The 27,568-nt window shown below is 33.6% G+C and overlaps 2 protein-coding genes across 3 annotated transcripts in view; both read right to left on the reverse strand.

The window, feature by feature from the left end:
- Positions 1-1,736: 1,736 nt before the first annotated feature.
- On the reverse strand, positions 1,737-8,749 carry LOC125054652. Its single transcript, XM_047656668.1, has 9 exons — positions 8,681-8,749; positions 7,850-7,911; positions 7,538-7,766; positions 5,628-5,842; positions 4,710-4,940; positions 3,726-3,854; positions 2,762-2,928; positions 2,298-2,390; positions 1,737-1,833 (listed from the first exon to the last, which is right to left on the reverse strand). The coding sequence occupies exons 1-9, from the start codon at positions 8,724-8,726 to the stop codon at positions 1,764-1,766; spliced, it is 1,242 nt and encodes a 413-aa protein (XP_047512624.1). The 5' UTR covers positions 8,727-8,749; the 3' UTR covers positions 1,737-1,763.
- A 2,440-nt stretch (positions 8,750-11,189) lies between these two features.
- Positions 11,190-27,568, reverse strand: part of LOC125054455 (lateral signaling target protein 2 homolog) — a 38,715-nt gene continuing 22,336 nt past the window's right edge. For both annotated transcript variants that reach the window (XM_047656372.1, XM_047656373.1), the window contains exons 3-15: positions 24,826-24,963; positions 22,555-22,745; positions 21,646-21,793; positions 20,568-20,673; positions 19,734-19,889; positions 19,289-19,391; positions 17,913-18,979; positions 17,293-17,509; positions 16,558-16,662; positions 15,949-16,148; positions 14,765-14,957; positions 13,921-14,048; positions 11,190-13,413 (exon numbers count right to left, since the gene is read on the reverse strand). In XM_047656372.1, the coding sequence (XP_047512328.1) occupies positions 13,280-13,413; positions 13,921-14,048; positions 14,765-14,957; positions 15,949-16,148; positions 16,558-16,662; positions 17,293-17,509; positions 17,913-18,979; positions 19,289-19,391; positions 19,734-19,889; positions 20,568-20,673; positions 21,646-21,793; positions 22,555-22,745; positions 24,826-24,963 (2,886 nt within the window). In that variant the 3' untranslated portion in view covers positions 11,190-13,279. The remainder of the gene's footprint in view (positions 13,414-13,920; positions 14,049-14,764; positions 14,958-15,948; positions 16,149-16,557; positions 16,663-17,292; positions 17,510-17,912; positions 18,980-19,288; positions 19,392-19,733; positions 19,890-20,567; positions 20,674-21,645; positions 21,794-22,554; positions 22,746-24,825; positions 24,964-27,568) is intronic.

The raw sequence follows: 27,568 nt of genomic DNA on the forward strand, positions 1-27,568 counted from the left end.
TGATTATTAGATAAATTCTATACCAATCGAAAGTATGAAGCCCATAGAATATGCAAACTTTATGCTGCCCATTCTTTTCCGGTCACAACTATCGGGTTGCCAGGTATAAACAGGTAAATCTGTACTAGCATTTTGCAACGGTCTGTTTATTGAATGAAATTTAAATGAAATTAAAGATTATTTTATTCTGAACACGGTGGTATAGGGTTGGCTGCGAAAAATCTGTCCAGAATTGCGGTTGTCGAATTTTCAAAAGTAAAATATTGCTCCGAGTGAATGTGTGCGTTTGAGATGTCCCAACCGACCATCCCATGCGATAGAAGAGGACACAGCATAGCAGCTGTTTAAATTCCGCCCACTTAAAGAAAGAGAAAGCGCATGCTACTTGGGCTTGGAAAAGAAAAGGATACATTAATACATTGTATATAAAAAGTATATTTTGACATATAATAAACTGGCAGATTAAATCTTGTCAAAGTTAAATTATCTGTCTAGATTTTACTGTTACTATGTCATTTTGAATTGCCAAACCACAAAGGTGAATAACCTGTAAAATGATGAAAACAATATAATATTGTGGTGTCACCTCTACATTATCTATACTCCATAGATCTGTATCTTGTATTTAAGGAACATTTACTCAAATATCTAGACAGTATTATTCGAGAATCCGTTTTTTTAATTACTCATCTCCCCGAATCTTACAATATATTTATATTATTAAATTTATTCTAATATTATAAAGCTTTTTTGCTTATTAGGACGAAGCTTATGTCAGGCACTCGCTATTGAAAAGTTATTTAATAAAATATTTAATGCTATTCATAAAGTTAACAATGGGTAATTCTTAATATATATTAACTATATTAAATGTACAGCAAAGTAAAAGAATTCTTAAAAGCCTTCAATCGATCCCCCAATTCATGAACAAAGCAGAAAGAAACCTTTGTTAAATCTCCTAAAGCTTGCACTTAAAGTAACGGCTTTTTAAATAGTGATTTAAGTTTACGTAAGCCTTTGACTTTGTATTTCAAAGGTTTTAGGACAGACTGTATATAGAATCTAAATCTTTCAGAGCAACTTTCATGCAAAGCTCTTTAGCTTGCGAGTAGTAGATCTAAATATGAATAGATTGTTTAGGAATACTAAAATTGTTATAATTGTAAGTGGCCAGTATAAATTATTGATATTTAAAAAGAAAAAATCAATGAGGTCTTATATTAAGAATATCTTAGTTCTCCAATAATAGACATAATATGTAGATTAATTTTAGTATATTTGTTATTAATCGCAATTTTTGTGTAGGTTACATTTTAAGAATAACTTTGTGTAATTTTTCAATTTGGTTATCTGCCAATATAGTTTTTTTCGCCATCTCTGTATAATTCGTAAATGTCAGGCTGTCTATTAGTTTCAAATCTGTGGCAAGACCAAGAAAACTATATGTTAAACAAGACGAACTAAGTCCAAACTGTTAGTGGTCTTTATGCACGAAGCAGTTTCGAGTAGAATGCAAGAGTAAATCCGCTTATAACATCCAAAGATTTTGCATTATTTATTTTTACTATATGTTTATATATATAGTGTTTTATTATCTTTATCTTCGAAGTTGTTGGTCTTCTGTGATTTTTAACAATTTCATGGTTCGAGAGCGCCTATTAACAGCATTGTAAGTTTTATTGTTGTTTACGGAGTCAGTCACTAATACATTGGGGTTTACGCTTCATAATTAAAATAATTATTAATAAATTCTTTATTGTTATTTAACCAAACCTATCGATAGGGATTTGGGGGCGCAGCCTTATTTTCTCTATTCTTTCATTCTCCGCTGGTCTGAAACAGGAATCGTGTGTAGAGCGTTTATAGTTAGCACAATTAAACAAATAGTATATTTAGATAATTAATTAAAATACCTCCGCAAATTATTTTAACTTATCCATAACTCAGTTAATTATAATAATGGACATGCTGTAGTGGAGTTTATTTAAAACTTTTAAGAGAAACAATTTTGTCATACATAAGTTTTGCGGCCATTTAGTTTACAAAGCGTAAACGTAGTGTTTGAATTAAGCATTCAACTGGTGCTTTTATAAGATTAAAAGATTAATTTTATTAGTACCTAGTACTAAACCTGTGACGGTTTCGGCAACAAAAGTTAAATCATTATTTCGATTAACGGTCGATTGTTCTATTGTTTTAAATTGACGGCCTTTTAAAGTGCACATAGTTCCAATTATGAATAAATGAATTTGGATTTCTTTGCTGTTATGGTATTCAGTACTTTATTTCGGTCTTACCCATCTGGATGACTAATCCAGGATATTTTTCTTTCCACGATATCGAATCCTCTCTCTTGCGGAGTAAGACTGCACTGCCTTCGACTCCCTTTTCTAAATATTTTTAGTTAATTAACGGATTACTTTAGTTAATTAAAATCGTTCATACAAAATTTATTAAATTGTAAAGTCAACATTTCCGTAGTTTAGTGGTTACATTTCTTATCTATCCGGAGGTCCTGGATACGATTCTTTATAATCGCAAATAATAATGTCAAGGCCTACCAGAATAATCAATGAAGCACTCGGAATTGACACAACCGAGAAGAAGAGCAAACTGCTTTCGTAAAAAAATATTGGGAATGAGAACGGAGGTAAATAAATATCGCAGTTATCAATTATTGTAGAATATTTCAAATCGTTTCCCTAAAAAGATCTACATTTCGTAGTTGCTACGGTTGGATTTGGATATGGGTGGTACATACGAGGCCTCACTGATGACACAATCCAGAAACACTCCATTACACTGTGTACTCGTAAAGAGGTAGGGACCCTGACACTCCAAGCTCTCTGACACTCTAAACACTGAGGCAATACCGATTAGCACTTCTTGAGACCCCACCCAGGTCACCAAGGGACCGCCGTGGTCATTCTGAAATTATAAAAACGAGTAATTAATATTTAAAAATTGTCGTCATTATACACGTTTTATCCGTTAAATTAACGTTTGCTTTATAATAATAATAATTTATTTATTGCAAGAATATGGTACAAAAATGTTAAGGTGGTACAATGGTAAATCATTCGCATATTCTGCCACACACAATGGCGCGCAAATTTGTCTTAAGGAATTTTACATTTTACATTATTAGTCAAAGTCAATTCTTATTTTATCTGTATCGTACATATCATACTTTATTAAATTTATATTAACTCCAATGTCTCACGCAAATAATCATTTATTGAATAGTAAATTTTTTCCAAAAGTAATACACTAAGTCGCTTTTTAAAGACTAGTCGGAAGATCTTTTAATTCTTTTGGTAATTTATTGTACACTTTAATTACTATACAAAAGGTGTTTTTCCGAAACAGTTCCAGATTGATTTTTGGCACAGCCAATTTCTCCCCACGTCTACTTCTTACTTCGACTTCTACATTCGACTTAAAAATATGTATATTTGTATTATCTTTGTATTAAACAAACAAATTTCGGTAGTTACAAAAAAATCTCGAATAAATTTATAAAATCATCTACATAAGTAACATAGACCACAATATTAATAATGTTGAAGATTTAAAGAGGAGTGTTATAAGTCTGAGTCAAGACAAGACTTACCAGATGATTTTTAGCTATTAAGATCAGGCGTGACATACAAAAAATATTTTAGAATCTGTGTGCTTAACAACTACATAACTAGGTTCATCCTACCTGTGTCTAGTTAATCTACCTGACAAATTCCATGTCTGCGAGTACCCAACGTCTGGTTGCGCAGAAGTGTTGCATTCATCAACCGTCTTCTAGTTTCATCACTACTATTGATTACCTCGTCCTGACCATTCACACATTGCAGGTACTCCTGAAATACACATTGAAATATGTGAACGTAGAATTGAACAGAAATCATACATTTGTTTTTTTTGTTTTCCCAAGAATAAACAATTTACATTTTAACATTGTGTGTGTAGCCAGTATCTTTGAATATGTTGAGGGTATTTACAAGACACAGGAGGACGTTGACTGCCGTGTATCTTTCTTAAATCCATTTTTTTTAAGGAGTTGATTGGATAATACTTTTTTTAGATTTATTTATCTCAAATATTATGAAGATTGTGCAGAGCTAAGCAGTGTTGGCCAAGTGGCTTCAGCGTACGACTCTCATCCCTGAGGTCGTGGGTTCGATCCCCGGCTGTGCACCAATGGACTTCTTTTTCTCTGTGCGCATTTCACATTCGCTCGAACGGTGAAGGAAAACATCGTGAGGAAACCGCTTGTCTTAGACCCAAAAAGTCGACGGCGTGCGTCAGGCAAAGGAGGCTGATCACCTACTTGCCGATTAGATTAACAAATGATCATGAAACACATACAGAAATCTGAGGCCAAGACCTAAAAAAGTTGTAGCGCCACTGATTTATTATTTTATTATGAAGATTGTAACCTTTATTAGTAAGTGCTCTTAAAAATATCCGATAGTTTGTATTGTTTTAGTTAATTAACCCATAATAATGTTCTTAAAGTCTTTCCAGTTTTTAATTATAAACCTACACTTTCAAGTTTTTTCATTAAACCCGAGAGAAAAGCTTTACAATTCGACGTTTATGTTTTTATTTTAATCTACACGTTAATCATTTGAATCATTATCAAAGCAATAAAATGGTGGCAAGTCATTCAATAAAAGCAAGAAATTATCACTGCGAATAAGTTAAACTCATACCATGCCATCAACCAAAACCTTCTGATAAACACACCCATCAGCCACTGGCTCTGATTTCTTGATAATCTCGCCTTTATCATTCAAATTACCAGCTGTATACGTGCAAATCATGTACTTGTCTATAATTTTATCCATTTCTTCAGAATAATGTTCTTTACATTTGTTTTTGTCGTAAAGCCGGGCGGGAGAGTACCGTATTGTGTCTTGGTTGTAGTCTGCACGGTCCTTTTCCTGAAGGATTTTAAGTATAGTAATATTATTACCCACTGAAATTTTTATAAATTCAAAGGTCGCTGCGCTGATGAAGATAAATTGAGAAAAAGAAAAAAAACTAGGTAAAATAAAGTGCACTAGCCCGCATACTAGGATTCCCTGTGTTGTGGGCAGCCAGTCTCCTTCTTTCTTCCTTTTGACATGTTAACTGTACTTTACTTTATGATTTCTACATAACACAAATTTATAATTAAACTATTTTTAAAGAAAACACTTTTTAACCGGATTGAATTTATGTATTATTATCATTTTTTTATTATTATTAAAATTTACAATTATTATTATTTTTTTGATTTAATTTTACGATGCGCGCGCACCGTGACACAATATTAACAGAATGAAGTTGCCCACGGAAGATTCTACGGCATTGCACATAATTTAAAAACAACATTCGAATAATAATTGAATTTATTCACTTAATGTAAGAGAATAATAAAAAATATTTATTTATTTAATTTTTCAAATGTAAACTGAACTTTATTGACTATAATGACTCCTTTTCCAGTCTTTGATTATTTAATTGTAATTAATTATTTGCATGCAATCAAAAACTATTTTTAATAATGCCAAAGAAGTATGTATAACTTCTTACGCGCGTACTTAAGTACACGCACTCTTTTTTTTAAATAAACGACGTAAGCTTACCCCCCTCCACTTATTCAAATGCCCCCATCCCATGACGATAGCATCAGTCCCAGCTTCCTGGTACTTAGGCTCATAATTAATAGGTATAGTGGTGGGTATATATGTGCAGTCAGTCTTGTATGATTCGTCATTCAGGTTAAATGCCGATTCCACCTTCACAATCGCTATGTCAACGAAAGACCACTTCTCAATACGTGCGTAGTCTAAGTCGTAGGCTGCAAAAGTCATTTAAATCTTAATATATATACAAATTACGTCTCACGTTGTTTTTCCGCGATTGATTCCTAAACTACCGAACCGATATCAATCAAATTTGCACACCGTGTGTAGTTTGATCCAACTTAAAAGATAGGAAAGCTTACATCTCAATTTGTACCCGTAATATTATTTTATTGCAAAATATTTGTTTATTATTTGATAGTCACAATTCTAACAGATGGCGCTATGTTGAAAGTACCAACGTTTCACATAAGCTACAATTTAATGGCATAACCACCAAAAAAGCATGGTGGTCCCCATGGCTGGTGTTCTCCTATCGTTTTCCTTGAATAGTTTGCTACTACGTAATATAACAAAAACCTTAGCCACAGCAACGCTTGGCCGGTCTGCTAGTTAACTATAAATCCCATGTTTTTTTCATACACATAAATCATCGTTTGAACTCGCAGTCTGAGGAGATAAAGCCAAGAAATCTAATCAATAAAGCTTTTTATTAATTTGAGGAATACTTAAATGATCCTAATCCTTGGGATTGATTTGCTCCAGTTCAAACAATTTGTATGACAATACTTGGCGATTAAAAAGAGTGGCGGAAAGTTTCTTGCTAGTTCTTCTTACCGGCTCTACGCCCTTGACTTGCGAACTGGTAGTAAATGTAAATTTACAATTAATTTAACTTCTTTCTGACAATTCATAAGTGTACTTGTTTACCTACATGAATTAAGATACTTTGAGTTTGAATCAACGGGTTTAATTTCGAACGTGACCACAATTTTTACATTCTAAAGTTACTGGCGCAACTCTTTTTTTTTAAACTGTTAGAGCGTTCGCATAATATAATATAGTTTGTAACATTACACTTACCCTGTAAGTCTTACAGTATTTAATTTGTGAAATCATGGTATATTTTGCGTTTGCTGTTATTTAAACTATGACCTAAACACTCAACTTTGGCAAATTGCCAATGTTATCAATGTAAATGAGATTGATGATAGCAAGTGACATTGATGGAGTGATAGTTTTTTGTTTCACAAGCTTTATATGGCTCTCACTATCCTTCATACCGACTATCATTATAATTACAATCTAGTAATAAATTCTATTGTAGTGAAGTGCAAAATTCATTCTAAAACTATTTGACTCCCAGACGTGTAACCTTAAGTGCAAATCTTAAACAAATAACATTTCTATTCTACTTTGTAGGTATAGAATTAATAAAATCTTTCGCATGAAGCGTCACTTTGTGGAGGACAGAAGGAGATGCTCTTCCTCCAACCTAAAGGGTCGACCACATTGTCTAGAAACCATTGAAGCCTTCGAGCCGTCCGGATAGTAGAAAAGTATAATCCTTAGTGATTGCAATAACTTTGACGCATTCAGGTTGTCATAGCAATAATTTGTAGCCGCAAATTGTAGCTTGTCGCAACAACTTATTATAATATTATCCAGACCGACGTAAAATTAACGAGTATGAGAAATAAGTCACCGAGTTTCTTCCCGTGTCTTCTACCTTAAACATTAATTCGACTTAGGGTCCTTCAAGAAAAGAGCGTACCAATTCTTAAAAGGCCGGCAACGCACTCGCGAGCCCTCTGGCATTGAGAGTGTCCATGGGCGGCGGTATCACTTAACATCAGGTGAACCTCCTGCCCGTTTGCCCCCCATTCTATAAAAAAAAAACAATTGCTTACTTTTAGGCACACACGTGAAAACAACCTTCTTTCTTTTACTCTTCGTGCATTTATCGTTGTTCAGCTCGGTCGGTTTGACGTATTTATTATATCCAGCAATCACATACATGTGGCGCACATCTTCGACGCATGCAGCTGATGTTACCACGAACCAGTTCGTAACTAGGGCACCACCACAAAGCCAGTAGTCATATTTTTGTGGTGACATTGGGGCTTTTGTTAAGTATACCTTGAAATGCAGATATTTTTGCTTAGTTATTTAATTACTCGCAAGAAGGTTGTGATTTGATGATCATAGGAGTTTTAGCTTACCACATATGGTTTGTGGACACTAAGAACCTCGCCATCTTTGATTCGTCGCTCGAACTGACCGACTGGAAAGACAATTACTTAAATAGTATAATTTTTTTTTTAATTTTCTGTTTAAGAAAAAGTAATATGCGTTTTTTCAAACGATTAAGAAGGCTTGTATACTATGTTGTATTTTTAACCACCTTTAAAACCGAAGGAAAATGTTATCAAATTCGATATGTTTTTTGTGCTTCTATATAACTAGATATTTCTTGAGATAGTTCTCAACTATTTCTTAATAGGTTAAAACTATAGGCGATAAAAAGCCTAACCCTTTTATGTCCCGTTTATACTATACGTAATGTCACTAAAATACAGGCGATTTAACCTATGTTAATTGTAACTAGTAAACAAGAAACTAAAAACCTCGTCCCGTGGCGTTTGACCTTGATATTATAAACCGAATGTTGAGCCGCTGAAATACTTTTCGATTACCAAAGATAGTGGAAAATTTTATAGTCTTTTTTGTAAAACTTTGGGAAATTACACTTAAAAGGGTAGATGTTTTTACATCTGGTTCTACGCATTTGCCTTATTAATAAAGTTTAGAAACTTCGAACGTTTCGATCAACGAAAAAGGATCCGTTTAAAAAGTTTTTATAGATATTCATGAGGAATTAAAGAATATTGGGGGTATTAAACAGATTTAGTGTTTTCGTTTCAAAAAACTCCGTGAAAACATTCGATTGTACTTTTTTTCATTCATTTATTTAAAAAAATACATATTACATCACGGTTTCTCATTGAAGTTATTAATCATCAATTATTTTAATCTGTTAGTTATATTCTTACCCCCAAACAAATATGCACTGATCACACTTAATAATATTTTAGACATTTTGTTTTAGCAATTGCAATATCATGCTTGATTGACATTCCGAATTAACCGTGCGCTGTTCAGACCTGGGTATAGATTTTATATTGTTTTATACTTACTACGAAGATTACGATATCACAACGTTGCCGTGCTAAGCCATATATTTATATCCGAATAAAAAATGTTTTTCGTTCACAAAAATAATAATTATACTATTTAATAATTTGACAATACATTTTAAGAAGCCTTCTTTAATATTTTATAGCTTTATTGTAATTATACGTTTTTTTACTTTATGAATCGAACCCGAGCCACTTTGGCGAGAGGTAAGTATATGTATATATGTATAATAGCGGACCTGACAGACGTTGTCCTGCATGATATTTCAAGCGATTAGGATATTACACAAAGTATGAAAGTACCTTCTGCAGCACCACCTGCCAGGCTGATTTCTGAACCATTCCCAGATCCCCTTGAACACACACAAAAAATTTCATCAAAATCGGTCCAGTCGTTTGAGAGAAGTTCAGTGACATACACACTCACAGAAGAATTATATATATAAAGATGTACTTTCAGTATTCACGATCTTATGAATATTCAATTCTAAACATTTAATAACAATAATATTATACAATAGTAATATAATGTTAATTATATTCCTAACACGATTTAATTTATTTTTAAGAAGCCACACATTTCTTTCGATAAGTAAATCCCTTTTGATATCATTGCCGGATCGCATAATTTAACAAGCCACTACGGTCTTTGCCAATGGAATTTGACTAAATCCCAATTTGATGATGCAAATTGCCTCTTATCCTATTTATTCAATACCCCATTGATTGGATTTCATACGAAATGGTCACTTGAGCTTATTACGTAAATGAGATCGACTTTAACCAAACTCGCTTTATTTCTTTGCGTAATAATTCGTATTTCGTAATATTTTTTATAATACTTATAATTCCTTAATATTCCTTTTCATTGATAGTTCGTCGTCGGGTCAGTTTAGGACAAGTTTTTTTCCCATCTCTCTACATATGTTGCATCTACGCGTTTAAAATTGTCCCACTTTTAATCTGATCCTTAGAAACTCTTTATAAAGTTTTATTTTAAAAAAACTAGTTGTTTGTCTAGATAGACGAATTAGTAGTTTTTTATCTATATTTAAATATGACTTCACATGCTAAGGACGTGAATTATTACAAGTTTATTGTAAGATTAAATAAATTCAAATAAAATTGCGCATGGAGCAGACTACTTTAATTCAAAAGTATTATGCGCAATGGCATCCCCAACTACGCCATAGTCAAACTCAAAGGTTAATTCGGGATTTAGCGCTAGATTCTCACATTATATTGAATGTCTAGGACTATTTCAAAAAGTTTAACGGGTGTTATAATAAAATCTAACATCGAGAAGCTTACAAAAGAAAATGAACCTAATTGCACATTTACGGCATGCATTAGATGTGTTGATATCTAACTAAAAAAAAGGGTGCGTGGACTTATGTACGCACGTAAGAAGTTATACTTCTTTGGCATTATTAAAAATAGTTTTTGATTCCATGCAAATAATTAATTACAATTAAATAATCAAAGACTGGAAAAGGAGTCATTATAGTCAACAAAGTTCAGTTTACATTTGAAAAATTAAAGAAATAAATACTTATTAATATTAGTTATATTATATCTATAACACATCAACATGTAATTAGCAACAATATTAATAAAATTAAACTTATAAACATAAACTTATAATAATAAACATTTAAATAAATAACGAAACTTAACATAAACTAAAATATATCATTAAAAGGAGTCCCTTTAGGCAAGGTTCCGAAGATACTGGCAGCGTTCCCCCTTTGAATTGCTAGACTAATTCTTTGTCCGAGGTAGCTGCCAGATCTTCGGTCTCCTGTGATGTCGACTAACCTTTTTGAAATTTCTTTAAAAAGCCTTAAAGCGCTTTTTAATATTATATTTATTATTATTTTCTAATATTAATTAGTATTGATTTAAATATTCAATTTAAATCACTTCTGATTATAATTCAGACGCACATATAAAATTCGCACTTGTATAATGAAAACACGTGTTTTAAATGTAGAAACTCAAAGCATGTGGATAAATATTATAAAAATATATACACAGTGAACAGAGGCGGCGTGCGTGCCAACATGCGCCACTAACATCATTCTGTTAATTTTGTGTCACGGTATGCGCGCCTCGTAAAATTTCACTCTCATCAATTTTTCATAACGCGCCTAAAGAAGTATAACTTAAAAAATGAGAAATATTTAAATATAAATGTGAGCATTATATACACACTGCAAAATTTTGCAGACAGCTCCTAACTGTGGTTAAGAGAGTTAGAAGGGGCAAGAGAAAATATTGGCTGGTTTACACGTCCAAAGAGTTAGGAATCTAGGACGGTACTAGAAAGGAGTATGATAATTTTATAGGTAAAGAAAACTGCGAATAATCTATAAGAAATTTATTTTACATTTTAACAGTATCTTGATATCACGTACCTCTTATAATACAAAAGCGAATGTAGGGGTACATTATCTTACAAAATTTACATTAAATCTTACACTAACTATACTAATTGGTTATAAAAATGTATGGAATATAATTTTTTTTAACGATTATTGCTAAAAATATAAACATTCGTACTTAAAATAGATCTATTCAACGTCATTTTGTATAATATACAAAAACTGAAAATAAAAATTGACCGAACATCTTGATTTTTCAAATTGAACAGCAGCTTCCAAATTTAAAGGATTTTAGTTCAATTTTTGTACATTATACATTTTTAAAAACCAATTCAGAAACAGTAAATTAAAATGTATAGTGGTCCTGTTCTTATTTTTGGGCTACGAGCGGGACACCAATACGTACTAAGTCATTGTGCCAAATTGTACATTTTTGTATCGTCAGCTCAAACAATTTTATGGCGAAAAAGCTTACACTCCCAAGTCTATTGACACTTTCAACATTTTATTTTTAAACCAAAATTTAGTTATACACGTCGATAAACCTATGGTTAAATTAAGCATTGAACATTAGAGAGCTAACTTAACTTAAGATACCTAGAATCGTTTATATTCAGTCAAAAAAGGGAAATTAAAACTTAAATCTTCGTCAATGGTAAGAAATTAAGCAAAAAAATCTCTCTCTCTATCATAAAGTAAACACAATTTGACGAAAAGAGGCAAATGAGTGCTATTATAAAGTGTAATTAGACCGACTACTTTTTTGTAACACACAAACTAAAGATACATTATATATGTTCCTCAGAATCAGTCAACTCCCATATGTATGAGATTTGACATTCAGAAGTCGTACTTAGCGCTAAGACGCGGCTCAAAGACCTACCCGTGTTACGATGTTTTTCCAAGTAAAATTGGTTACCATGGTAACACGGTGGTTTCGTCACGTTTTATAAAAAAGGTCGAATCAGTCACACTCAAAGCAGCATATGAAATACACTGTCGGCACTACTCAGAATCGATCATTAATTGTTAACAACCATTTATTAATAGGTAATCAAAGTGGAAGTTAAAACGTTTTCCTCTGTCCAGCTTCCTTAAATCAGTCTTTAACTAACGTTTAAACTTCGAAACATGTATAAATTTAGATTTAGAGATAATTTAATGGAAGACTCTGAGTAGGGCCGGTAATAAAATTAAAATTGTTTTAATATGCCAGTACTAAAGCCTCATATTCAGAGTCGTGACTTAGCGAAAACTCTTGACAAACGGAAGAATGCTTAGCGTTAAGTATAGACTCAGAATAGACTTAGTAAGACTCTGAATCTTAGCTAATAATTGACGAAGATTTAAAGTCAAAGGGAAGCTACTCTAGAAGGTATGGAATTAAATTATCACCATAAGATTTATACAATATTTGAAATTTACTTGATGAATTTTATGAATAACTGTTAAGTTAAATAAAATAGTTTTTACCTCTCAAATATCTCCGTTATAACCGTTAACTCAATAAAACGCATTATTTATTTATTGGTCCTAGAACACATTTGACAGGATCAAAGTTGACCCCATTAATTGCTATAGCAAGTTTAGTGAAACAATTATTTTTATTGAGCGAATTTAAATATATTGCTTGCAACACAAAGACAATACAAACATATCCCGCAGACTGTACCAGGTTTGTCTGTGGCGCTATATTTTATACATTATCTATGTGAATATAAAATAAAATACTATTAGAGGAAGAAACCAATATAAAGAACATGTTCCATAATCATACGTTGTCGTAAAACACTATTGTATTGAATCCTTTCCAATTAATTTTTTTTAACAATTTTAAAGTTTTTTTAAATCGATACTAGCAAAACCATCTAATTTATCAAACAAATTACAAATTCAAGATTTATTCGCTGCTTTTAATTAGTGATAATAGCTTCAATATTCTTATTATTTGATGGAAAATCACCTAACACAGATATGCATATAAGACACTATTTATTCCTGATATATTCAATTTTAAATTGGTGTCGTCCCCTATGGCTTTAAACGTGACCACAGTATAACAAAAACAGTTTCACCGATACGATGTCCGTCTACAATTCCTTGCTATATCCTGGAAACATTCTTCGCAGACACGTACCGGCTTCATTTGCCCATATCGTGGTAGAGGTATTGAGTTTGAACTGCACGAGGCACAGAATACTTTGCCTGGAAAAGGAAAATGTTTTTTCTATGAGAATCCTATAAATATAGTACAAATGAAACTGCACTCTTTCAAGTGTAGATTCCAATTTCTAAATGCTTCGCTGATGTCGTAAACTTAGAAACGCAATTAAAAAACTCAGTATGGAATCTTTATACCATAACAGTTGTATGGATACCGCATTAGGCAACACTTCTTGCGTTTTGAGCGATTACAAATTATAATAAAATATTCATTTGAAATCTACGTTTCTCCAGAGGTATCTAGAAAAAAGATACTAAAATAAAAATATTAAATGAAATTTCAGAGAATCTAGAAAACTAATTCATATTTCATTTGTGTTTAAGATATTATTGAATAAACTTGGTTCCCCATTTTAAAACAGTAGTTTATTTATAAAATTGTAAGTGTTATATAGAAATTATTACGTCAAGTATCGTTAATACTTGACGTATTAAATAAAAAAAATATATATTGATAGTATGTTATATGTTCTACGGTCATATACACACCGCAGTTTCGGCAGTGATGTCGTCGTCTAAAGGCGGTGAAATGTGCGGTGCAACGCATACAAGCAGCCGCCGCAATATCTGGAACCCACTCCGGTGCACGCTCTACTAGCACGTTTTCTTCTCTACCGCTGAAATTAGTTTCGTTACTTTTAAGGAATGGACTACACATTATTTAAAATTAGACAAAGCTGACAAAAGCCGTTGGTCTTTATGCGAATTTTGGGATTAAACTAAAAAGAAAGAAACATTAAAAACACTTCACCATTTATACCACGATTTTTTACGTTAATATAAGCTTGTTTGATGTCAACAATCAAAATGATAATGCTTTGTAAGGGATAGAGATAAGATATAGAACTTTGGGCTATGCGGACCTTTAAACTTATGGTCCTTCGATCCGGAAAAATATGTTATTCACATATGTTTCTGTATAAAAAAACTTAAGCGTTCACCGATGCTGTCCCCGTTTGGATTTGACATGGCAATAAAATATATAAAAACTAGCAGACCGGCCAAGCGTTGCTGTGGCTAAGGTTTTTGTTAAACTATTCAAGGGAAACGGTAGGAGAACTTATGTGAAAGGTAGATAGCTTATGTGAAACGTTGGTACTTTTAACACCGCGCCATCTGTTAGAATTGTATCAAATAATAAAATTTTGCAATAAAATAATATTGTGGGTATAAATTGAGATGTAAGCTATTATATCTTTTAAGTTAGATAAAACTGCACACGGTGTGCCAAGTTGATTGATATCGGTTCGGAAGTTTAGGAGTCTATAGCGGACAAACAACGTGACACGTAATTTATATATATTAAGATAAATAAATACATTTTTATTATTACCTTAAAGTGAGATCACCGGTAGAGACAGATCCTTGTAAGTTCCCAGCATCAGACTTCCGTCTACTCTCATTAGCTGCCTCATTAATAGTGGAATTAACAGTATTCCTTCTCTCAATATGGCTTTCAGAGGGCGAATCAGAATTGCTATCTGCATATACTTCCTCTGCCGAATATACACTATCAAATGAGCTACCTGAAATTGTATGAAAATCATTTATGGTTTGAGTGCGTCAAGTAGATCGTGTAAAAAAGAAAGAATGTTTGAGTGCGTCAAGTAGATCGTGTAAAAAGAAAGAATGTTTGAGTGCGTCAAGTAGATCGTGTAAAAAGAAAGAATGTTTGAGTGCGTCAAGTAGATCGTGTAAAAAGAAAGAATGTTTGAGTGCGTCAAGTAGATCGTGTAAAAAGAAAGAATGTTTGAGTGCGTCAAGTAGATCGTGTAAAAAGAAAGAATGTTTGAGTGCGTCAAGTAGATCGTGTAAAAAAGAAAAAATGTTTGAGTGCGTCAAGTAGATCGTGTAAAAAGAAAGAATGTTTGAGTGCGTCAAGTAGATCGTGTAAAAAAGAAAGAATGTTTGAGTGCGTCAAGTAGATCGTGTAAAAAGAAAGAATGTTTGAGTGCGTCAAGTAGATCGTGTAAAAAAGAAAAAATGTTTGAGTGCATCGAGTAGATCTTGTATAAAAGAAAGAATGAAGGAAAGATTTACATGTAAAATACTCTAATATCATTAGCTTTTTTATGATAAGTCAATATGAAAGGGGCCTTAGTACTAGTGCTTAGTTAAACTAATAAAAAAATGGGGACCTAAGGAAATGTCCGTTCTAAGGACTTTTATTGTCATTAAATGAAATTTAATTGTGTGACGTAGTCTGTATAATTATAATTGTGTAAATTAATACGCGTAATTTTTGATTAATTCTTTAAAACCGACGTACACGGCTAAACACTAAGAAGTGGTCGGAAAATATCGGTCGGTCGATTCTATCATCCTCGGAAATTGTAACATTCACACACGCCGGCTTTTTCTCTCGGCCTAGACCCTCTGTCTTCTTTGCCGATGAGTAGGGATGCCTTCAAATTTAATGACGTGGAATAAGTGATACATGTATCTTATGTTCCATAATAAACATATTTTATTTTTATTTATTTTTTCATAGCATCAAATAGAGGCGGTTAATATTACCATTTTGTATAACTTGGTCCTCAGTTGGCTGGTATTCAATTCCGGGTGGTTCCTCCTTTTCTGGTGGTGCATCGTTGGTCTGGTTCATAAGAAACACGGCTTTCAATATGTTCCGTAAGTCTGCCGCAAAGTTTGTCTGCAACTGATCAGCTACACCAGCGATGCAGACGAACAGACGATGGATTAAATCTTCACTAGATCTGAAAATTTAATGACAATATATTAAAATATTACATTTAAAGGCCGGCAACGCACTCGCGATCCCTCTGGCTTTGAGAGTGTCCACGGGCGGAGGTATCATTTATCATCAGGTGAGCCTCCTGTCCGTTTGCTTTGTTCTAAAAAAAATTATCTCTAAAACTACTGAACTCATTTTGATGAGACTTTGACTGCACTTTAAACTCAACGCGGTTTATCACGGACCAATGCGTTTAAAACAAATTATAGTAAATTATCTTAAATTTAGACATAATATTACAAAGCATAGATAAATTATGGGAATCAAAATCGGTTCAGTAGTTTTGGAGTTATGGATATATCAAGGGAATCATATAGGTAAGTATTTAAATTCCCTAATAAAACATTATAAAATTAAGTATATGCACTAACTTGAACTTAGCTCTAGCTTGATGTCTGGCAGCCAACTCTTGCGCCTGCAAGGCTAACGCTATTTGTTCATCGTCTGCGCATTCCGAGGTGCCGCATGATGTGCCGCTGAAAATTATAAAAAAAATATGATTTTATTCGAGTACAGACCCACCAACTTATCTGTGAAATGGAGAAAATGGGAACTACGGCCGCCATGTTGAAGTTCGGCAGCCACAGGTTAGTGTTGTCTACTTTCTTTTTGTATCGATATTTTTTTTAATTGATTACTTTTTAACGTAATTTTAAAAAATATAAAGATCACGTAAAAATAACGCTGGAATATGTATGTATGGAAGCTAATGTATGTATCTACCTACATTAATTTTCTTATTTTTTGAAGACTATTTAGTACTTATATTACCATTTTATTATTATAAAACAATGTTAGGTATAGTTTAAAATAATAAAATTATGTTTATATGTTTACCTAGTTTCTTATCTGACATAACCAATCATGGGTAACTTTTATTAATTTGCAACACGAAAGCGTTGGTGGCGCTACCACTCAGTTCACAGATAAGTTGGTGGGACTATAGATACAATTTTTGTTTTTAAGAATCTATTATCGTCGCCATTCAATCAACAACTGGCCACCGAAACTTGATAATAATTGAATTGCATCTAGCTAGACCAACTAAGCAATAGAAGCGTATTTGCATTATACAAAATTATCACAACAATAAAATAATCAAATACCTTTCATCAACAAAATGGTCCAAATTCAACTTGAGCGGTGTATTTTGCGCGTGTCTACTGTCCAAAGTGACCATGCCGTGGGACCATTTCTTCTTTTTACTCTTCCCGCCACTCTTTCTCTTCTTCCTACTCGTGTTTTTAGAAGAGTTCGTGGGTTCTGTAGTCTCTTCTACCACCGTGTTTAGATTCTTATCTGATATTCTTTGTCTTCGTAATTCTATAAAAAATGTTATTGAAAGCTTAGTGACTGGCAAATATGTAACGCTTTACTTTCGCACGTACGTACGTATACGTCTATACCAAAGTTTAACAAAATTCGTTTTAAGCATTGGACATGAAAACGCTACTTACTAAGTCCTAACTTTATAATATTGCAATTAATGAAATATTTGAATGATAAAGACAAAACTATGGTTTGTTAAATAATTAAATTTATGAACAACAATAACTACCGCGCTTTCGAGTTAATTTTAATAGTTATTATTATTCTTAAGTTATAAGTATTCCTACTTCAAAAATATTGATAATATTCGATTAATAAAGAGCGAAACAATAATTGAAACAATTATATATATCTATATGTTGAAAGTTGCAAACTAACATATATAATAAAGATTTACCTGTAATAACTTCTTCTATTGTCCTAAACTCATCTTCAACATTGCAATTATTTACACAAGAACTTTCCCCATTCAACCTATCTATCACAATTTCAGACGATCCAGCTTCATTCTTCTGTTCGTCACTTTCCTTATAATTAATATTAACATTGAACTCCTCATTCACCCTGTTTTCTATAAAATTATTCTTTTTATTCTGGTCGGCATCTGGCGATCTATCCAGGCTAGTGTTTTCTGTGCTAACGCCAGAATCGACCGGCGATTCGTGATCACTCTCATATCCTAGAATAAATTTAACCCTATCATCTTCTTTCGCTGAATGAAAACTAGCATTATCTTCGCTTTCATCTTCAATTATGTTCCTAAATTCCTCATTTGTTAGTAACAAAGAGCTCAAATTAACGTTAGCTATGCTTATATTAGTATTTACAATTTCCGCTTCCAAATCTGGAATCATCAGTAAATCGTTTGGCATATTTTCGTCATCCTGGTTGAAGACAGCGGAATTATTATGCGATAATGATGCTAAGACGACAGGCTCTTGGCTGATCGCGTTTGGAATCAAATATCCATGACTAGTGCTGGGCATACAGCTTAATTGTTCATTCCGAGGTCCAGAGTATCCAAAGGCCTCCGAATCTTCAGTCAATGTGACGTCATTCGTTGAGAACGAATGCATCTGATCTAGAATGTCCACATCACTAACGATTGACGATAATCGATCTGCGATTTCGGTGACTTGCTCGTTTAGTGATGTTACTAGTTCTTGATCCGGTATTTGTCTGTTGTCTGTGGATACTGCGTTTATAAGAAGTGGGTCGAAAGTCATGAGGCCATTGGTGGAAAGGTTTCGTATTGAGGATAGATCGGTGTCTCTGCTAATTTTTCTGGATCTCTCTGTGTCGCTTGTTTGGAAAGTGTCTATGCTCGCTGTGTCTGTCTGTCTGTCTGTGTCTTCCGTTTCGTCTGTAACCTCGTCTAGTCGTCTGAGTCCGTCTATGATTGGTGTCATAACCTCAATATTGTCTGGAAGGTAATCCGCGTCGGTTATTGTTGGTTCGCTGGAACTAAGAATGTTAAGTGTTAGCATACCTTATACAGACATACACACCTAAAAATTTACATAAGAAGCCAATACAAACTTACAAACGTTGTGTAAAAAAAACATGGCGATTAAAAAGAGTGGCGGAGAGTTTATTGCCAGTTCTTCTCTTCCGTTCTACGCCCTTGATTTGAGAACTGGCACTAAATTTAAAGTTAGAAGCATTTCATTTATTTGAATGTAACTAAGGTGAGTTATTATGTCTCAATAAGATATCTACTCATTAATTGTATTAATGCTGTTCAGGATATTTTTGCTAGATATTGTATATTACCTTTGTTGTGTATATAGATCTCGGCAATGCGCATGATCCGCGTAGAACTTTGAGACGAATTCACCGATGTCAGGATAGCACGAATCACCCGACGAATCTTCCACTATAAAGAGAAATAAGCCCTTCACGTATTCGAATCACAAAGAAAACTTGAACGTTTTGACAATTAACTAACATGAACTCAAAAAATAATATTACTATTCCTTTCGGAAAATTAATGTTGAATTCACTGATTAAAGATGCACAATGTGAAGTCAAAAATGAGTTCTCAGCAAATAAATAAATAAACAATTAATCTATACAACATATTAGAACGCTACTTCCATATAAATAGGTGTATATAAAAATTGTATGAAAAACAGATAAACCTATTCATCAAGACATCATTCATACAAACATTTTGGCCGTCTCAAGGCACTGCCCTAGGATTATATTATTTCCATACCTGGAGGCAGTTCCAAGCCTGCTAAACAGGAGACATCTTCGTTAGTGCACAGCAGTCTCTCCAAGACCATCAGCTCGCGACGGTCGAGAGTCCACAACAATGATCGGATCTTGTGCAGCAGAGTGCGGAATGGACGGAACATATCTGACATCTCCTCTGGAATCAGTCAAACGAGTATAAGTACAGTCTGAGAGGAAACTAAGCTGTCGTGGGATTTGAGGTCGCTGCAGTGCTAAATAAGCTTTTTTTTTGACGTGATAACGTCTTTAAAATCGTTTTAGTCGGGTGACGTGTTCAGAAACTTGTGTCACACCAAAACCTCACGAGCGCGATCGCAGGTATAACGAGAGAGAGACGGACCGATCTCCCGTCTCATCTCGAGCGCTGCCAGTCATTCCGTGAAACTTGTCACGCGGAATCCTCACGAGCGGAGGCTGGCATAGCGTTCTGTAGCTGGCATAGAGTGAGTGGACCGATTTTCCGTCTCTCTCACTCTAGCGGCATACAAACGAATGGAGATTTGTTATCTTCATTAATTCCTTACTTCCCAAAAACTTATATCACCAATAAGACGTTATCACGTAAACATCTCGATCGTAAACCTACTTTACAAACAACCAATATTTTTTTATAGAACAGGGAGAAAATGGGCAAGAAGCTTACCTCATGTTAAGTGAGATGTTAAAGACCTTGGCAAATTGAAAAAAACACTTCTTAAAGACCCTTAAAGGTAATGCAAACATAATAAATTATATGAATATACTGGCCCAATTGATATTTGTAAATATGATTTCACAATATTTATGTTTATCAATAAATAAAAATTCTTAATACCTGGAGACTTGTCAATAGATAGCGGTCCACTAGAGTATATGAGTAGACCGCTTACAATAGCTAGTCGAGGCACGGCAAACATTAAAGCAGGGTCATATGAATCCACCTGAAAATCACAATAATTTAATTACCTTTTGTCACACTAAAAATATTATATCGGTAACACTATATGTACTTAAGAACTTGAAATAGTGTATTTGGATAATATTAGTAATGTGTTAAGTTTGTATTGGAAGAGCTAGAAATCCTGACACAAGTATTTTTACTTAAAAGGTCCCCCAAATCTAACAATAGTTTTTTTATTTTTTTTTATAAAGACAATTCACACCAATTGACCGAGTCCCATGCTAAGCTGGTGAAGCTTGTGTTATGGGTACTAGGCAACGGATATACATACATATTATAGATAGATAGATATAAATACAAATTTAAACACCCAAGACCTAAGCACAACACCAAATGCTCATCGATGTTCGTCTCAGCCGGGGATCGAACCCGGGACCCATGGATTCGCAGTCAGGGGTACTAACCACTAGACAAATAGGTCGTCAAACCAAAATAGTAACGCATAATTATACTTATCTAATATATAAAATTCTCGTGTCACAATGTTCGTTTCCATACTCCTCCGAAACGGCGCCACCGATTCTTATGAATTTTTTTATGCACATTCAGTAAGTCTGAGAATCGGCTACTATCTATCTTTCAACCTCCTTAATGTTAGGGTGGCCCCACCCAAAACTTTTTGTTTTTTTTTTTATAATACAGCATATAAAAGTACATACAACCCTTAATTATCACCCCTCTACGATTAGCCACTATTTTTAATTATTGTAGATAGTTTTTTTTATTGAACTAAAAAAATGTTTCCTACAAATAATATACATGGCAAAACGACGTTTGCCTTGTCAGCTAGTAATCAATAAAAAATATCTGTTATAAATAATTGTCTCAAGTCTTCAATTCTTTATTATTTGTCGCTCAAAAAGTGCAAAAGAAGGCACGAAGTTTTATTTACCAAATTATTGACTGTTTGACTGTTTGACTCTACAATATTGTAATAAATGTATAGAATTACCTGTTCCTGAGTGAGAAGATTGTGTTTGAGAGCCCTTCGCAAGCTCTCAGAGAATAGCACACAAATGAGCTGCTGAGCTTCGAACTCGTGAGGAGTCTTTACAGTAACCATTGCACTGACATAGCACAGCTCAAACTCGGCAAACAATCTGTGAAATTAAGAGATAACAATGGTGTTTTAATTATAAGGCCTAGGCTAATAATATGTAAAATCTTTATATATATAATTCTTCTGTGAGTGTGTATGTCACTGAACTTCTCTCAAACGACTGGATCGATTTTGATGAAATTTTTTGTCTGTGTTCAAGGGGATCTGGTCATGGTTTAGATTCACAAATCAGCCCGCCAGATGGCGCTGCAGTCGGTACTTTCATACTTTGCTTTACTAATTGCTTGAAATATCATGCAGGACAACGTCTGTCGGGTCCACTAGTTATATATATAATATTAGGGTGATCAGCTTTCTGCGTATACGCATCGTTCTTTTAGTTTTAAAATTATTTTTGAGTATATTATATAGGTACAAGGACAATTAAAAACAAATTATTTTTAAAACACGAAAAACTGGTTTTTATTTATCATCGGAAATGTTAGTCACAATGAAAAATATTTAAAATTTCAAGGTTAATTTAAATGTACTTTCAAATTAAAATTGAATACAAGTACCAGAAATGCCACAAGCATACAAAGAAAAAAGCCACATATTATAGTTGCTTTGACATAAATACTAATTCTAAAAAGTTTTTCAAATATTTGGAAGGACATCATCTTCAATAGGAATCATTCACTCACATCGATTAAAATTAACATAATATATTAGTTTGAAAATACACCTTTAGTCCTATGATAAAAAATATAACATTGGCATTGCTTGCATTGTTATGCCTTTAAACTCCCTCAAGTGTTATACCTGTCAAAAATACGTAGACTCTCGTGCAACATATCATCGTGGTCTTGCAAGGCCAGGCCACGTGGTCTTAGACATTGCTCGCGCAGCAGAGACCGGACAGTCTCAAGACTGCGCGTGAGTGCCTTGGCCAAGGGGCGCATAGCCGCCGACTCCTCTTCACGGTTCATTATTGAAGAACCGGCTGCCAGGCACTGAAATTTGTAAAAAAGCACAATTACAATTCGTGAAATATTGATTCATTCTTTGGTAGACATAGTCAAAGCAATTTGGTTTATAAGAGATCGGATATAAAACGTAAATTAAACTTAGTTCCGTATTTGGTACCATGGTTACGATGTAAAAAATAATGGAACGTATACCATACTATCTTTAGTCTACGTGTTATAATAAGAACAGTAATAGTTCAATATGTGCGATTATTTTGAAACCCTAGTGCTTATTCTTAGCGAAAATTTATTGCGGCTAAACACCTGATGAAGTTATTAAGTACCTATCTACCTATACAGAACAGATAATTTCACGAAAACTATGTCGAGTGTACAAACATTACACCTACTTATACCAAATTTCTTAAATTTTTGTCATTTAGAATAGTACGCACATTAATCTTAATAAATCCTTTAGTCTAGTTTTTTAGGACAGTCGGTAACGTCACACTATTTTACTCTTTTCTTTCATCCCAGTTTATCTAGTTACTATTCTTATAAAAATATATATATGTGGTATGTGGAACAAGCTGCCCACTGAATTATTTCCGAACCAATTCGACTTAGGGTCCTTCAAGAGCGTACCAATTCTTAAAAGGCCGGCAACGCACTCGCGAGCCCTCTGCCTGAGAGTGTCCATGGGCGGCGGTATCACTTAACATCATATGAGCCTCCTGTCCGTTGCCCCCTGTTCTATAAAAATAAAAAAATAACCCACGGTTTAAATACTACTATAGGGTTTTTCAACAAGAACTTTGTTTTCTAAAACAAAATAAAACAAAGAATTTAGAGGAAAATGAATAAAATTTTTATTGTATTACAAAGAGAAAAGTTTGGCAATTATGAATGAAAAATGATATCTGGCAAATGTCCACCACGACCACGCTGACAGATGTTGATTCTTTCATCAAAATTTTTAATCACTTTTTGGCAAAATGGAGGGTCTATTTCGTTAATGACATCACGGATTTTGAGTTTTAAGGCTGCAATCGATTCGATTGGCTCCGTATAGACTCTGTCTTTAACATAGCCCCACAAAAAATAATCCAGTGGTGTTAAATCACACGATCTGGCTGGCCACTTAACAGCTGAATTTCGCGAAATTATGCGCTCGGGAAATTTGGTTTGCAATAAATTGATCGTTTCATTGGCTGTGTGACATGTGGCACCGTCCTGTTGAAACCACATTTCAGTGATATCCATGTCATCAATAATAGGCCAAAATTTAGTGGTTAACATCTCGCGATACCGTGATCCATTGACTGTTACCGCATTTCCAGCCTCATCTTCGAAAAAAAACGGCCCAATCACGCCTCCAGACCACATAGTGCACCACACAGTAACACGTTGAGTATGCAAAGCCTTCTCAATAATTGCTTTAGGATTTCCAGAAGCCCAAATGCGACAATTTTGCTTGTTGACGTACCCTGACAAATGAAAATGGGCTTCGTCTGAAAAAATGATTTTTTCAGAAAAACCAGCAGGTTGTTCCTGAATGAACTGAGCGAATCTGCGGCGATTTGAATGGTCGATCAGCTTTAATTCCTGCACCAGTTGAATCTTGTAAGGCTTCAAAGCCAAATCCTTTCGCAAAATTCGCCATGTTGTGCTTTTGGATAACCCCAATTGTTGAGAACGTCGTGAAATTGACAAATTTTGATCTTCTTCAACACTGTGGCTCACGGCGGCGATGTTTTCTGTTGAACGACCCGGTCGAACACGTGTTGGTGTTGGCACATTTTGTACCGAGCCTGTCGACTCAAATTTCGCGACCAAATTCTTAACAGCGGTCTCAGAAGGACGATTATGCTGGCCGAAAATATCACGAATTTTACGAAATGTAACTTTAACAGAACCACCATTTTTATAGTGGATTTGAATTATTTTAATGCGATTTTCGAGCGAAATTGAATTCATTGTAATAATTGCCAAAGCACCTGCTACGAATACCGCCAAAAACTAAATGTCAAAACTATCACGTTCTCGGTGTTGCCACAATTGAAAAACAAACTTCTTGTTGAAATACCCTTTACATATGTTTGTTAAGACAATTTTAAAAACCCACCTCAGCACCGAACCAAAGCTGTCCAGCTAGATTATCCTGCAACACGTCCTCTGGGAACTTGACACGGAAACCCCTTGCCACCCGCTCATCGCCAAGCACCTGGTCCATTATCTGACTGGTTATGTTTAGCACTCGGTCCTGAAATTAAGATATCAAGGTTTAATATTTCGTGACCATTAAGCGACCAATTTATATTAAATTACATTATTTATAGCAATACCTCACCCGGGAAATCACCACCGATAAATCGTATACTATACGGGCCAACAATTTTAATGACCGTAATGAATGTATATGTTTATTGTTCATATTATTTAACAAAGTTGCATACAGTACCTACAGAAATACCAATTTAAAACTGTATAGATATAATATATATGTATATATACATGGTCTGATAGTGCTTGGGAAAGATTGTTAGATGATCTATTATTTTTTATTTAAACTGAATTTAGACAAAAAGTAAAACACGTAACGATGAAATTTTGGTATTTCTATACCTAACCATATACCTAAAGTTTGAAACGTGTATTTGTAGTCATATTTACTAAAGATCAAAAAACGTGCGAACTATAGGAAATTAATTAATGAACTAAAAACTCACCTAACATTGGTGAACAAGACCAAACGGAAACGTCGATACAATATGTATTTAGGAATGCGCACATGTACTGATGTCAATAAAAACTAGATATAATTTAATATAGATCGCTGTTGTCAGCGTAGTATTCATGAGTCGCGTGAGCAGAACCAGTTACAATAAACACGTGAGTAACATTCACTGCACATTGTATCAAATATCTACATATGTCGTTGCATTTACTTATGAAATTATGACTTAAGCCACGGCATAGACTACAAGAATTAAGGCAAGATTGAGCATACTTCATAGATTTTGAACGAACGTGAAATGAGATAAAGCGACACAAAACAAAACTCGACGAAAGGACCTACAACTGTATCTTTTCCGTAGTTTTTTGAGCGGTTTCTCTGTGTAAATTTGATATTTATTGTTATGTATTAATTAATATAAAAAGATGTGTATATGAGAAGAACGTGTATAAAAAAAAACTAGATATTATGACATGAAAACTAGATCTAGTGGCAAATGGAATATGTTCCGATTCAATATGGTTAGATTTTTATCACGACATGTCTTCACGTGGATAGGTTAACTTTTGTGGTCATCAAATCCTCGTTTTAGAATAATATTAGAACAATATATTGTAGTACGTATGTCAAACGTTAGTACATATATAAAAATAGAGTAGAAAAGTTCTATGATTGTTTTTTTAATGCCTAATTTACTAACGATGACCGATTAACCATCTTATCACATCTCTGTGAATAACACCAAAATCAAAGGGTTCAGTTATAATGAACACGCTCATATGATACAAAAAAAATACAGTGCGGAATACCGTGTGTTTTGGATTCCTAAATCAATTACTTGTGTCAGGCACCACAAATCAATCAGAAATGTGTTGGCAATGTTAAAATATGGTAAAATGCTTAAGTTTTATATATCAATTAAATGGTCCAAAGCTGTGGTTCGAACGCCCGACTTTAATTCAGTATTTTTGTATAAAAAGGAAATATTTGTTTGTTTATTGAATAGCTCCAAATATTATGGACCAATTCGAAAGATTCACCATTAGAATCTTCGATACAATAAAATCTATAATACCAATAACTTATTTAATATTTTCTATATTGCGTACGCTGCGGAAACTATTGACCATATAGACCAGTGCAGATAGCCTTTAAAATAAATAAAAAGTGAAAAAAATAATAGTAGGATGAAACCTATTGGAAAAGGAGGAGAATATTATAAAAATTAAAGGAAAAATAATTTACGGGCGATCTGAGGTCGGGAAGGGGTAGGGGGGGAGTTTTAAGGGTAAGGGTATGACGGGTCTGGGCGTTACTGCATACGATGTTTTGCATTTTCTGAGACGATTTACTATGGTAATACATATAGATATTTTTTTACCATAGGAAAGAAGAGATTTCAACGAACTGAAAGCACACCAACTTTTTGTAAAAAGCTGATATTTTGACGGGTGAATTTTCGATTGAAAATTAGGGTGTTTTTTCGATATTCATTCAAAATAAGGTGAAAAAATAAATATTTTTAATAAAATAAATTACAGCGTATTTGGGACATAGAAAGATAAATTTTTACCAAATTTCGTTAAAAAAAAAAGAAATTTGTAAAAAATAAAAATTAAAAACCAAAAACTTGATTTTTTGAATTTTTCACATAAATTTTGAGGTTATGTGAAAAATGTGTGAATACAAAAGTTTTAGATCTTTTTATTACCTACAACTTTGCTATTTAACTTTCTTCGATAGGACTTTTAGTTTTGCCGGAAATCGAGATAAACCGTTTTTTACCCTTAAAACTCCCCCCCTACCCCTTCCCGACCTCAGATCGCCCGTAAATTATTTTTCCTTTAATTTTTATAATATTCTCCTCCTTTTCCAATAGGTTTCATCCTACTATTCTTTTTTTAGGTTTCAAAAATTATCGGCACTGGTCTAATAATAGCTCAAATCTTGACTACAGCTGACATCAATGTGTAGAAAAAGTGTGTACAACATGTCTAACGATATAATATATATAAAATTCTCGTGTCACTATGTTCGTTCCCATACTCCTCCGAAACGACTCGAGCGATTCTTATGATTTTTTTTATATTCAGTATGTATAAAAATAATTTATTTTTCAGACAATTTTTTG

Source organism: Pieris napi, chromosome 12 (assembly GCF_905475465.1).
Source record: "Pieris napi chromosome 12, ilPieNapi1.2, whole genome shotgun sequence".
NCBI lineage: Eukaryota > Metazoa > Arthropoda > Insecta > Lepidoptera > Pieridae > Pieris > Pieris napi.

What these genes read in the sequence shown, in the direction of transcription:
- LOC125054652 (XM_047656668.1), bottom strand. Translation starts at nt 8,726, where the DNA reads ATGTCTAAAATATTATTAAGTGTGATCAGTGCATATTTGTTTGGGG. An exon ending in AGGTTTTGGTTGATGGCATG is followed by an intron (nt 3,855 to 4,709) that starts GTATGAGTTTAA and finishes TGTGTATTTCAG; the next exon opens with GAGTACCTGCAATGTGTGAA. An exon ending in GCAGACATGGAATTTGTCAG is followed by an intron (nt 2,929 to 3,725) that starts GTAGATTAACTA and finishes TTATAATTTCAG; the next exon opens with AATGACCACGGCGGTCCCTT.